This window comes from Salminus brasiliensis, chromosome 1 (assembly GCF_030463535.1).
Source record: "Salminus brasiliensis chromosome 1, fSalBra1.hap2, whole genome shotgun sequence".
Taxonomy (NCBI): Eukaryota; Metazoa; Chordata; class Actinopteri; order Characiformes; family Bryconidae; genus Salminus; species Salminus brasiliensis.
In genome coordinates, this window is record NC_132878.1 from 84,790,523 (window position 1) to 84,804,316 (window position 13,794).

The 13,794-nt window shown below is 40.4% G+C and overlaps 2 protein-coding genes across 2 annotated transcripts in view; one reads left to right on the forward strand and one right to left on the reverse strand.

Annotated features, from left to right (window-relative positions):
• Nucleotides 1–2,335, forward strand: LOC140565486 (putative nuclease HARBI1). Its single transcript, XM_072691417.1, has 2 exons — nucleotides 1–1,070; nucleotides 1,717–2,335. Exons 1-2 carry the CDS (start codon nucleotides 257–259, stop codon nucleotides 2,175–2,177), a joined length of 1,275 nt encoding a protein of 424 aa, XP_072547518.1. The 5' UTR covers nucleotides 1–256; the 3' UTR covers nucleotides 2,178–2,335.
• Nucleotides 2,288–13,794, reverse strand: part of ptprh (protein tyrosine phosphatase receptor type H) — a 26,400-nt gene continuing 14,893 nt past the window's right edge. The window contains exons 9-22 of the mRNA XM_072691407.1: nucleotides 13,254–13,517; nucleotides 11,689–11,952; nucleotides 11,104–11,367; nucleotides 9,596–9,850; nucleotides 9,395–9,485; nucleotides 8,274–8,330; nucleotides 8,104–8,185; nucleotides 7,335–7,425; nucleotides 7,059–7,132; nucleotides 5,910–6,047; nucleotides 5,551–5,673; nucleotides 5,169–5,329; nucleotides 4,772–4,907; nucleotides 2,288–3,991 (exon numbers count right to left, since the gene is read on the reverse strand). Of these exons, the coding sequence (XP_072547508.1) occupies nucleotides 3,845–3,991; nucleotides 4,772–4,907; nucleotides 5,169–5,329; nucleotides 5,551–5,673; nucleotides 5,910–6,047; nucleotides 7,059–7,132; nucleotides 7,335–7,425; nucleotides 8,104–8,185; nucleotides 8,274–8,330; nucleotides 9,395–9,485; nucleotides 9,596–9,850; nucleotides 11,104–11,367; nucleotides 11,689–11,952; nucleotides 13,254–13,517 (2,147 nt within the window). The 3' untranslated portion in view covers nucleotides 2,288–3,844. The remainder of the gene's footprint in view (nucleotides 3,992–4,771; nucleotides 4,908–5,168; nucleotides 5,330–5,550; nucleotides 5,674–5,909; nucleotides 6,048–7,058; nucleotides 7,133–7,334; nucleotides 7,426–8,103; nucleotides 8,186–8,273; nucleotides 8,331–9,394; nucleotides 9,486–9,595; nucleotides 9,851–11,103; nucleotides 11,368–11,688; nucleotides 11,953–13,253; nucleotides 13,518–13,794) is intronic.

Sequence of the window (13,794 nt, forward strand, 5' to 3'; positions counted from 1 at the left end):
TTGGCGCTCACGATCGAGACTGCAACGCTGTATTGCTGTATTTATCTCCAGGTCCTAGAGCACAGCATCCAGCTAAAGACCGCTCCACTCTTAGTGTTACAGTATCAGGCTCAGCAGCAGCCGGGCGTTTGTGTCGGGGGTATCTAGCTTTGTTCTGTTGATGGACTGAAGGACCGAGATAGGAGAGTTATCACGGTGCTGGCAGGCAGACAGTCAACAGCCCTTCACCTCGGTCCTTACCTGCCTGTTAGCTAACATGTCTTATGGTGGAGCGGTGTGGCTCGCTGTTCAGGAGGACCTGTACAGAGGTGTCAGTAGCGGATCAGGTCGTAAAAGTACCAGTAGCAGTAGCAGTAGCAGTAGCAGTACCAGTACCAGTAGCAGTACCAGTACCACCACCAGCAGCAGCAGCAGTACCAATCCCCGGAGCTCCAACACAGTCAAGCGCATCAGTGAGGAGTCCAGAAATTGCCTGGGCGGCTTAGATGACTACTTTCTGTCCCAGGGGTTTCATTTTTCTCGGCCATGTCTAACCTTTCTAATCGACTATATTAAATCTCGCATGAGGAAAGATGTGTTTCGACCCGTTAACGACACGCCCTCGATTGAAGCCATGACATTAGCAACACTGTACTTCTATGCACACGGGTTTTTACCGAGGAAGATCACAGACATGCTGGGCTTGGAGCAGACAGCCGCCTGCGAGGCGGTAAACACCATATCTAAAGTCCTGGCCGACATGTCCCAGAGCTTCATCACATTTCCAGGCAGCTACAATGACCGTATGGGTGTAGCTCAGGGATTTAAAAACATAAGTGGCATCCCAAACGTGGTGGGAGTGTTGGGTTATTTGCATGTAAAAGTGACCCCTCCTCCCACTAAAGAAAGCCTTTACCTCAACGCTGTGGGTTACCATTCAGTCATGGTGCAGATCATAAGTGATGTGGATGGCAATCTGCTCAGTGTTGAGCAGTGTTGTCCTGGAGGGACTCTGGAAAAGGCTGTTTGGGAAAGGTCAAACATTTGCAAGGAGTTCAGCAGTTTTCAGCATGGTCAGACATGGCTTGTTGGTGAGTGGACTGCATTTAGGCGTTGCCTGTAATCTTCCCCTATATACAACCCTGTTGAATAATCCAGCTCAAGGCCAGTTTTTGCTAGTAGCTGGTGTCAGGTCGTCTCAGCTGGTGTTTGATGGTCAAAGCTGGTCATCCAGGAGAGAACTATCCTAAGCTGGTAAGCCAGCTGGTAAGACCAGCTTTGCTCCTCAGAGAGCTCCTGAGAGATTGGTGGTTTAGCCGCTTGCACTAGCTTGGTCGAGCTGGTCATTGTGGTGGACAAGCACGGCCCGAATGATCGTGTTGGTGAACCCGTAGCTTGGTCATGTTAGTAGAGCAGCGTGGTCATTCTGGCTATGCTGGTGAACCATCATTGACATACTGTACTGGTCTTGGTGGTTAACCAATTTGGTCAAACTTGTTGACTAGCCTAGTCAGGTTGAGCATGCTGGTAAACCAACTAAACCATCAGCCTCCAATTCAAAACATACCCTATGTTGGTCAAGGCCTAAGATGGTCAACCAGATTAACCAGCTTAAGATGGCCAGGCTGGGTTTCTCAGCAGGGAAATATGGATGTCCAATTGTGTGAAGTGTCCCCAATAATAAACCCATTCTCTCTTTCTTTTTTCTTGACCCTTCCCTCAACCACATGCCTGCAGGTGGCAAAGGTCTGCCTCAAAGTAGGCATATGTTAACCCCTGTGCATCGCGCTCAAATCAAGACCAGTGCAGCCAGACGTTTCAACGCAGCTCATTCTGAGGTCCTGAGCTCCACCCAACACATCTTTGGTTGCCTAAAAACACGCTTCCAGTGCCTGCGTGACCTTGGAGCTGTGCAGGCCAACAGGCTTGAGCCAGTTGCTCGCATAGTCACAGCTTGCTGCGTGCTCCACAACATCTCTAAGAAGTTCTCTGTGCCTTTACCCAGGGAGCCAGTGTTAGAGCCTCTACACCCGGTTCAGGAAGTGAGGAAAGATGGAGAAGAGAACTCATTGTGCTGCATGGAAGAGACACAAGAAGACATGATAGAAATGTGTTTTGGTAATGCTGGCGATGAGGAGGAGCAAGCCAAGAAGAAGGATGTGGAGGACATGCCCAAACAAAATAAGGCTCACAGTTGACACAGGACCTTTGTTGAATATTCCACAGCTGGTGGAGGACAGTGTACTTTGGAACTGCCATAGCCTTAAGCCTTTGAATGACAATACATCCTTCAACAACACACACAAAATTCAGAATTGGCTGTATTTGCCTTTTATTTTGAAAAATAAATGTAAAAAAAGGAATCATGGCTTATTGTCAGTGAGCATCACCAGTGTTGAAACATTGTCATGTTTACACCTGGTCACTTTGTGCATCCAGAGTATCAGGATTATGTGATATGATCCGAAACGTGCGCCTTGTGTTCTGTTACACCCTTAATATTTCTAGAAACAGCCTTGTTGCATGGGTGGCACTCTGCACTGCAAACCATTCCACTCCAAAGGTTCATTTTTACTCCTTTAACATACAGAAAAGAATATGTTGGGTTCAAACATTGTAGAATGAAAAGTTTCTGACGACAACAAACACGGTGGAGGTTTGTGGAGGTTGTAATAATGTACATACTACAAAAAAGACAAAAGAGGCAGTGTTATAAATGGTGTAAAAAAATTTGACCATATGGCAGTGGCAGCGTTTCGCTTGAGCTATTGGCTAAACTGATGGCCAGTGGTACTTCTACATTCGTTCTTCAAATGTTAAGCAAATGTTTTCCTTTTTTTCCCCCCAATGTGGTTCTGCCAGTTAACAGTCCCTAAAGCAGTGCTCCTAACCCTAGGAGGGTAAGGACTTAACATGTCTTCTCTGCAAAGCAAAGCCACCTACCACCTCTTTTCGAACTGCCCCTGATGCAGCATTGCCTGAGCAGCCGACACACTCATATGAAAAGCGTTGGGTCCCCAAGTTCACCGCACCAGCTAAGAGTGATTAGGGGTGAGAGAGCACATTAGACCGCTGAGGCACTCAAAGTAAGTTGTGTGTTGGTTTGCCCTATCGATACTACTTCTGCTCCTTATTTGGTATCAGACCTTCACATGTTTAGCCAGTTTCAGCTATGTCCATATATGTGGGGGGGGGGGGTTAAAGACCGAAATACAGTTAAATACAGAAAAAAATATTGTTTTTTATTCTTTTGCGCAGTAAATCAAAAATAAGTTACTAATAAATTATTATTTCCTTAATAAAAACTTCACAAACACTTTGGAAGCTTAATCATGCATAATGAGCAATTCATTGAACGTATGAACAAATGTGAGGCAGTGCAGCTGAACGTTCTCTGTTCACTATTTTTGGGTATTTTGCAAATGTGCTTGACTTCTTGCACCCTTCTTTCAAACCATATTAGGTCGGATCAGATACTTGATTCATAACTGGTGCTATAACGATCATGAGCCATGCCCTTGTTAAAGCACAGTGATAGTAATAGAAATATAATTATGTTCAGAAGAGAACTCAGAAGTAAGTTGCAGTACCTCTCTTTTTGTTTTGATTGGAGCTTTTGCTAAAAGGTTATCAATATATTTGCCACAAAAGTAAAAAGTATTTATTTTGATCAACAGAAACCTAATAATTACAGTTCCAGTTGATGAAGTTTAATGGTTTAATAAGAATAAATGAATAATGAGCCAATTGGGGTAGCTAGATGTGTGGTGCAGTGAAATAAGAAGCCATTGCTGGTGGTAGACCTCCAATGAACCTGATGAAAGTATTCATGATTGTTTCAATATGAAGTGTTTGTGTTTATCTTTCAGACTGGGTTGTTTGCTCCATACTGTCTTAGGACCATAGCATTAGTATAGATCATATCTGAATTTTCATATATAGACTCCTGGATGAAGTCTTCTTTGGGCTGCAGAGAATCCATGATGCACTGATGCAGGAATACATACTGAGACTAAAAGAGAAAGCAATGGAGAGCCGTGGTTAGAGAAGCTTTTGTGCAAAATCGTTACAGTATTTCTCAATCCCAGTGTACCCAGTGTTTCTTGGCTTTAACTCCTTTCTGTTATTATAAATAGTTAAAGCTTGAGACAATTCTAGTGGTCAGTGGGAATCATTTAACTCATTAATACTCCATTGCCCTGGATATGAATAGCATGACATTTTATAATGATTTCTTTGAATTGTTCTTTTTTCTGGGACATAAGGGGGTGGGGATAAGCTTACCATATGCTTTAACTAGCCATCAATAAGCTTCTGATAGAATTCTGATTGGATATTAGACCAGTGTTGTCAGATATGGTTCAATTAAATTAGTTGATTTCTAGGAACAGTTCCCATAGTTTTAATAGGGTTAGGACTTCGGGAAGGCCATTCCAAAAGCTTAATGTTAGCCTCCTTTATCAATTTCACAACCACCTTAAATTTTCCTGCTAAAACATTCAGACTTTTGGAACCAACTTCCTTTCCTCTTTCAGACCATGTCAACATCTTCCAATAAAACCATTGTCTGAACGTTTCTGTAAATCTACGATCAGATCAAATCTACACTGAGCTTTCTGGATTTTCCCATTATACTCTGTGTTGGTCAATCAAATAAGTGCTGTTAAACATTTTTTAATGTGGGCACAGAGAAGCTACCCCCTGTAGTCAATCATGATCACTAACAGGAAGTTTACCTCTTAACTATATATTTATTTATAAAATGTGTTTTCATTTCACAGTGGTACTGTACCTCAGTCTGCACCATAAGAGGCCGACTAAGTCTCATGCGATGTACACAGGCAGCGATGCTGATGGCTTCATCTTTCTCCATCTGCTGCAGTAATGTATCCAGAGCAATCAGAGTGCCTGTCCTGCCCACTCCAGCACTGCAGGCACACACATCCCATCACAAAGGTAACAGATTATAATATTATAACTGATTTGCACAATCAACCATCTAAGAAGGACATTGAGGGTGACCTTTATTTTCAATGTATCTGAAAAAATATATATATACAAAATAGTTGAGTGACTCCAGCGAGCTAAGCATTAGTGTTAGTGCGCTCTATTCCAGTTCTCTGGAAATAAATGATGAATCTCCAGCATTAATGCTGCAAGTTCTAACCAAATTGTTCTGATGTGTTTACCTGCAGTGTACTACTGTAGGTCCTGTGAATGGGAAGCTCTCTATGTGCTGGCGGACAATCCCTCGGAAATGGATCAAGCCTTCTGTTCCTATGGGAACTCCATGGTCAGGCCATGCTGTAAAATGGAAGTGTGTCACAACCCGCTCTTCAGAGGTGTCTTTCTACACAGAGACAAACACACAGTGAAAGACAGGTTAGCTTTTTTCACCTACTCTTTATTTATAAGCCATTTTAAAGACTATTGATTGCATTGCTCTTCTGTTAAAAAGCTTCTGTTTGATCATTATTTCTCTTACATTGTTTCAATGTAGTTCTACATTTACCCCACTTTGATGAAGTGCTTATAACAGCAGATTTCATGAGATTGGGCATAACGACTTACATGTCTAACAACAAATTCTCGCAGAGTCCAGCTTTTTCCTTTCTGCTCTGACTGGATAGTGACCAGCAGGTTTCCAAAGGCACAGGGAGTATAGTCCAGGGGCCAATACTGTTCACACTTAGCCTAAAGAGGAAGAGAGATCAATTAAGGCCCTGAAAGAGTCTGAAAAGGTGTCATTATTCCTAATGTAATAGTAGCAAAAAAATACAGTTCAGTAGTATTGGTATCCACAGCTTGTATAATACACAAAGTTAAATGGGCAGAAAACCACAGTACCTAATAGAAGCATTTATAACTACACATTGTGCACTTACAGTCCAGTACTTCTGCAGGTGGTGCTCCTGCAGTTTCATACATACCTTTCCATTCTCCACACAGTTGGTCAGCATGACAATAGCCTGAGATTTCTGTTCCCACACCATTTTCCAAAAGTCACTGATGGTGGAGGTGAGAGGGCCCTGAGCAGCTATGTACTGCTTGCTGTTACTGCCGTACCCCTAACACAGACACAAACCATTTAGCAGGTTTAACCATACAATTCTCAAACCCATTTTAGTGTATTAATTACTGCTTCACATTCTTATATGGCATTCAAGACTGTAGCAAACAATCTTTTAATTCCTGGCTATACACCTACAGAGGTTGGGATGTCATTTTGTAGCTTACCTGCTTTTTAAAACCTTCCATCACGCTCTAATTAATTGCATATAACAGTCATTTGTATTAAAAAGTTGTTAAGTTATCAAAATGGGAGCATAGCTACAAAGAAAGTGCCTTACAAAAGTATTTCACCTTAAATATCATAATTGTGACAGCCAGTATTTTTTTAAACCAGTATGCTCTTAAGGAACATCTCCAGAGACAATAATTCATCATTTGTCAGCAGATCTTGAAAACTAAAATAAAATAAACATGCTGCTTCAGATAAGGAATTGGTAGACCCACCTTTTTGTCTGTTAAGTTTTGTCAGGAAGAGGCCAATTGTAAGCCCCACGATGGCGCAACAAGGGGGCACAAGGGGGAATGCCCAAAACACTCCCATCATAACCAGCGAAACTGTTGCTGCAATGTGCCATCACATTTATGACAGACTTAATGAACCAAAGAATCTCAGATTCTGTCTTTCTATCACCAGTTGTAGGATCTATGTCATTGTCCTGCTAAAAAAGGTTTCTCCCAAACTTGACCCAAGCAATACTGAAGCAGGTTGTCAGTTTTTCTGCACGGTCTGTTACTGCACCATACTGGCATTTTTTCAGCATATGTCATTGCACAATAATGCCATTTTTGCACTTTGTTATGTTTGCACAGTGCTGCTATTTGCACTTCTGGTATCTATCTATCTAGATCTGTGTCTGTCTGTCTGTCTGTCCATCCGTCCGTCCATCCATCTATCCATCCATCCCTCTAAAATAATATGTTTTTCTTTAAGTAGGAAATGCTTTTCCATAGGTTGAAAAGACGATTTTCAAAAAGACAAAAGTGTTATAGACCATCTACACACTTACAGGCATGTAGTTTGCGTTGATATAATCTGAGCCAGAATCATTTTGTGCAGTGAGCTTTACCCGAGATGCATCATCTACAGAAAGTAAAAATGAAGAACAGGAATAATGGCATTTACTTTACAGCCAGTGGCTGCAAAACAACCGTACAAGGAGGGAGGGAGGTGACAAGGAACCTAAACAAAATCAGCTAAATCAAAAAGACATTTTAAAAGGATATAGAAAGGTATACGTCTTTCTTGCATGACTAAGTCCTGTGTTTGAATGATTAACACTCACAGGCCAGTACATTGGTGAATCGGTTCTTGATCTTATTTTCTGGGAGCAGAGCAGCTGTGCAGCTCTGATCTATACCCACTGTGCTTAAATCCTGTAAACAAACAAACAAGCAATAACAAGAATAGCAATTTATAGTGTCAGCATCTCTTAATGCAGGTTGGTGTGGTGCAACAGATACCACCACTACCTGCCAGTGAGCTACCACACTTTAGGAAGACTGGGGTTCAATTCCCGCTGAATTGAACCCCAGCTGTGCTACACCAATAAGAGTCCTTGGGCAAGACTCCTAACACTACATTGGCCCACCTCTGTAATACAAGTGACTTTGTAAGTCACTCTGAATAAGAGCGTCAGCTAAATGCCATTAATGTAAATGTAAATGGTCTTGTGTTCAGATGAGCATTTAGTTAGTTGAGTTATGGTAAGTGTTTCTGATCTGACAGCGAAAGCAACCTCTAAAGGTGACTCAGAAGCCTAGAATAAAGACTACATCCTTAAAGCTTTTTTTAGCTACACTAATAATCAATCATCTCAATTAAAAACACAGGTTTAAAATTTTGTGAAAAAGCCTGGCCCACAGCTGAAATGCATTTTGATTGGTTCTGCTGCTGAGTTTGCTGAGTCCATGCTTATTGTTCAAAACATGGTGGGGCATCACCTGTGACACTTTTTTTTTTTTTTTTTTTTTAATACATCTATGCTGGTTGAGGGCCCACTAGAGTAAACCCAGTAAGCCTGAATAGTAGTCTGGGTTTAACTGTGATCATACCTCATATTCTGCACTGAAACCACGATTGTCATCACGGCTCATTGAATTGAAATGTTCTGGAAACTTTTTCAGGGGAATTGGCCTGAAAACAAACACACAAAACATTTCACAAAGTTCAGTTAATAAACAGAAATATAAGTGTATAGTAAATAAAACAAAAGTATACTTACGTGTATTTATCACTGGGAAGTTTGTTCTCTATAGATGATTTTGACTTTTTAAAGACACTGAAATAAAGATAACATGTAAAATGTCAAAATGTTGAGATCATAATGAAGGTTTTACAATGTACTACTTACACTGCATCTACAACTTACCAATGACTCAGTAATACACTTACATATATACATATATACTTTTTAATGTTTCAAGGCAAGAAATCTTCATTCTCACAATGATTTGATTCACCAAGATTTTATGTTTGAAAATAGCCTAAAACGTCCTTAAATAGTGCAAATTTTACTGAATCTTATTAGAATCAAACCAATGCATAATACTACTGAAAATTATTTGCAATGTGATTCAATTAAGCCTTTCCACACCCCTGCATTTAGTATTCTTTTAGGTATAGATGTGAAGGGGGTGGTGTGGAATATTCGCTTCGCTTCGCTTCGAATTTAACCAGGTCCGGATCTTTACATTTTAATAATTATTTTTGTTCCAGTTCCTTATGTTGTGCAACTTTATCTCTAACTTCCTTAAACTGCTCTTTGAATGGCATATTCATAAACTTCCTCCACATTCACAATGTGAGTGTATACTTGTTTTCAGGGTGTCTTTTATGTTGAAAAAATTATTATTTTTTTTTATTTACAGGTCAATCGTAAGCCCCACGATGGCACAACAAGGGGGCTATGCATAAAACACTCCCATTATAACCAGTGAAACTTTTGCTGCAATGTTTCATCACATTTATGACAGACTTAATGAACCAAAGAATCTCAGATTCTGCCTTTCCACCACTAGTTGTTGTCACTTTGTGCTTGGATGTTCTTAAAAGAAACATGCTTTACCAGATGACAGTGCTCAGGAAAAAAACAAACAAAAAAAAAAACTGTTCATGCATTTCAGTTTTGTTCAAGCAAACTAGCAGTTGTTTCTAGTGTTTTCAGTAAATTGAGCTCAAGCGGGACTGCAATACATCACTCAAGTGGTGCAATCCTATTTTCCGAGAAAAATGTAGTGGGGAAAGTCTGTCTGCACTCAGGCTTACAGAGAAAGTCTGAGTAGGAAAACTTAATCCAAGCATTCTTTTATTAGTAACAATATTAGTAAGATTAGTAATACTTACCTAGGAAGCTCTGGTTTGCGCCGCCATATGTAGATACCAATACAAAGGATGATGACCAACAGTAGGAATACCAGAACACCTGCTATGACTCCTAGAAAAAGATTTGTTTCAATTGTTGAGAATAGAATAGTTAAGAGCTATAAAAAATTATATGTGTTCATTGCAAACAAAGATCTGCCATGTGTATACAAGCTCTCTCACCTCCAGGATCAGTCTGACAGGTAATTGAGAGTGGGTTACTCTCTAAACCCCAAGAGAGTGCAGTCACAGTCAAGGTGTACCACTGGGCAGGTTGCAGTCCCACGACAGACAGACTTTCCCCACTCTCATTAAAACTTCGGCTATTCATGTTGACCTGCACAGCTGTCCTCTTTCCAATAGGAGGACCCCAAAAGAGCGCTAGACCATAGCCTCCAGATACATACTCACAGCGTAGACCAGTTACAGCAGCTGGAACTAGAGACAGAGTGACAGACAGAGATAGGTAGCATCATGCCAGGGCAGCAAAAAACAGCAGCCTATGAAAGCAGGATTTGCAAATTAGCATTACATTTTCAGTATATATATATATATATATATATATATATATATATATATATATATGTATATATATATATATATATATATATACACACTTATAATTATTCAACATGTCACATGTCAGAAGTAAATATATTTCAGGGTGCTATTAACATTAAATTCTTACCAGATGTTGGTAACAACTCATCCAATCCACACATGCAAAGAAATCAAGCCATAGATGTTCATAAAGTTATGTGTAATAATAAGAAATGAGGATTGGCAAAGCTGTAAAGGCATGTGTGAGCAAGGTGGCCTACAAACATGGCTCAATTACACCAGATATAGAAAAGATATACAAAATGTTTGACCCAAGTCATATAATTTAAGGGCAATGGTACCAAATACTAATGAAATGTATTTAAACTTTTGACTTTGAAAAAAGTAATAAAAATGTACTTTAAAAAATCTCTCATTATTCTGGTGTTTAGCAAATAGAAATAATTTTGGTAATTCATGTATTCATGTCATATATATATATGTGTGTAACTGTATGGGCTGCAAGGTATAAATCTTGTTATAGTTCACTTTTCTCTTCACAACTTTTAACTTTTCTCTTTTCTGTTTACAACTTTTACCTTTTCTCTTTACTGTTCCCAACTTAAACCCACTGTTACCGTTCGCCCCTCTACAAAGATGCGATGGGGAAGTGTGTTTGGCTGGGTGTATTTATACCATGCCACACAGGTGGGTCTGGTCAGCGTTGATTACCACTGGGAATTCTGGGGCTTGGAGTTCTTTGCTCCAACCCCACCAGCTTTCCTACTTTGCTGGCCGCTGGCGGTACATGCTGCCTGCTCACAGGATGTGATGGTCCTTATTGACTTTTATTTAAAAAGGTCTCTATTAGCCATATAGTCTCCTTCTTTACTCAAACACTGTGTACATTTACACAAGACAGACAAATTTCACGGTGAGCACAACATTTAACATAAAGCCTAACATCCATCATTTCATTTCAGTGAGTAATTCAATAAATAATATATATGTGTAAATATTAAGACTTTTAGGTATGAAAGGTGTATATGACATTTTAAACTTATATTTTTTTCTTGTTTTGAAACTCTAGTTTTAAAATTCCTACTGGTTTAAAACTCATTAAAGCCAAATTCGAAATTGAGCACACTTACTGGTGACACTGGTAAAGTCGTATCCACTGCTCTCCACATCTTCAATTACAGTGTACAGAGTGAAGGTGTAATTAGTTCCAGGAGAAAGAGATGAGACTGTGAGTGTCAGTACAGAACCTCCCTCTGATCCACTGATGGTGTTGTTTCTATCATTGTAGTTCAGTCTGTAACTGTAACTGCTGTTGTTGTTCACTTTGTTCCACTCTAATTTTAACTCAGTCTCAGTGCGACTCTTCACAGATACACTGTTAACACTGGATGGAGCTGCGAGAGAGAGAGAGAGAGAGAGAGAGACAGAGAGAGAGAGAGACAGACAGACAGACAGACAGACAGACAGACAGACAGACAATAGGGGAGGAGGGAAGTGAGGGGAAAAATATTAATTGTTAGAAAATCTGAGTTACTGCAAAGCACTAAATTCTATAATATCACATTCATGTTTATATTGAAAAGACTTACATTCCAATAATACATTTTTAATGCTTGAAATGTATTTCTTACTAAGGCCAATCTTTGTTTTAAACATTGTTTTCCAAAAAGGTTTTCGGTTGCTAATGCACACTTGACTGCTGTGTCTGTACTTACTGGTGACACTGGTAAAGGTGTATCCACTGCTCTCCACTTCTTTAAATACAGTGTACAGAGTGAAGGTGTATTTAGTACCAGGAGAAAGAGATGAGACTGTGAGTATCACTACAGAACCTCCCTCTGATCCATTGATGGTGTTGTTTCTTCCATTGTAGTTCAGTCTGTAACTGTAGCTGCTGCTGTTGTTCACTTTGTCCCACTCTAATGTTAACTCAGTCTCAGTGCGACTCTTTACAGATACACTGTTAACACTGGATGGAACTGAGAAAGAGAAAGAGAGAGAGAGTAAAATAAATGGAAAAATGATGAGTCCATTGTGATAATTACTCATTTACAGAACAGTGATAGTGTAACAAAATATACTTTAATTAATTCAGTGAAGTCTGCAGTCAGTTAAGCTGGCAGACACAACCTCAAGGCTGGCATTAGAGACACTAAACATAAGTACAGGACACAAATTGAAGCACACAGACCCCTGACATATGTGGCAAGGAATCCAAGCAGTCACTCACCATAAGAGGAAAGTCTGCAACTCAACGTCCACAGACTGCTGAACTGAACTCTATCCATCCCGCTTTGTGTTCACTACTCAGGGGCCTGCTTACCACCACTGCCCTGCCCTACTCCATGGATGAGCCACTCATACTGACTACAGATAGAGTGAGGAGAGCCTTGATGCAGGTCTCAACTTGGAAAGCGTCTGGCCCTGATGGAATCCTAGGTGGATTTCTAAAAGCCTGTGCCAATCAGCTGGCTGCCACGTTCACGGACATCTTCAGCATCTCCTTGGCATAGTCTACCATTCCTGCCTGCTTTAGGAAACCTACCATCTCTTGCCTGAATGACGACCTTTCTAAAGCTCTTACATCCATTGTGATGAAGTGCTTTGAGAGGCTGATCCTGCTCTTATATAAAGAGCAGTTTTCCTAGCTCTCTTGATCCTTTATCAGTTTGCCTACCATGCTAACACATCTGATGATGCGGTCTCACTGGCAATGCACACTGCACTCAACCACCTAGAGAGAATAAACACCTACATCAGAATGCTGTTTGTTGACTTCAGCTCTGCACCTAACACCATTATCCCATCCAGACTAGTTTCAAAACTCAGGACTCTTGGAATAAGTGACACTCTCTGTAACCGGATCATTGACTTCCTCACAGCAGAAGCAGACCACAGTCACAGTCAGCACAAGGATGCCCAGAAGGCTGCGTTTGCACTTTGCATGTTCACTGGAGGCACCACTTTGTACATAAGCTGTGTATTGTTCTCTTACATGAACACCAGCTGCTATACGTATTCCTGGACTCTACAGTAGGAGTGTCCACAAACATTTGGACCCATAGTGTATTTTTGATATGGTTCAGGTCAGGACTTTGGGAAAACTATTCCAAAAGCTTAATGGTAGCCTGCTTTATTATTTCCACAAGCTTTGATATGATAAAAGTTCAATATTGCCATGATATTCATGTCTTTAATCAGTATATATAAACTTCCAACCCCAAATGTAAGTTTGGGACTCTCTGATTTATGCCTACTAGAATGCTGTGTCTGTACTTACTGGTGACACTGGTAAAGGTGTATCCACTGCTCTCCACTCCTTCAAATACAGTGTACAGAGTGAAGGTGTATTTAGTTCCAGGAGAAAGAGATGAGACTGTGAGTGTCACTACAGAACCTCCCTCTGATCCATTGATGGTGTTGTTTCTTCCATTGAAGTTCAGTCTGTAAATGTAGCTGCTGCTGTTGTTCACTTTGTCCCACTCTAATGTTAACTCAGTCTCAGTGCGACTCTTTACAGATACACTGTTAACACTGGATGGAACTGAGAAAGAGAAAGAGAGAGAGAGTAAAATGAATGGAAAAATGATGAGTCCATTGTGATAATTACTCATTTACAGAACAGTGATAGTGTAACAAAATATACTTTAATTAATTCAGTGAAGTCTGCAGTCAGTTAAGCTGGCAGACACAACCTCAAGGCTGGCATTAGAGACACTAAACATAAGTACAGGACACAAATTGAAGCACACAGACCCCTGACATATGTGGCAAGGAATCCAAGCAGTCACTCACCATAAGAGGAAAGTCTGCAACTCAAC

Bases quoted from the DNA above. Each gene is read 5' to 3' on its own strand.
- LOC140565486 (XM_072691417.1), top strand. From the start codon at position 257: ATGTCTTATGGTGGAGCGGTGTGGCTCGCTGTTCAGGAGGACCTGTAC. The intron at 1,071-1,716 runs GTGAGTGGACTG...ACATGCCTGCAG, and splicing joins TGGTCAGACATGGCTTGTTG to GTGGCAAAGGTCTGCCTCAA.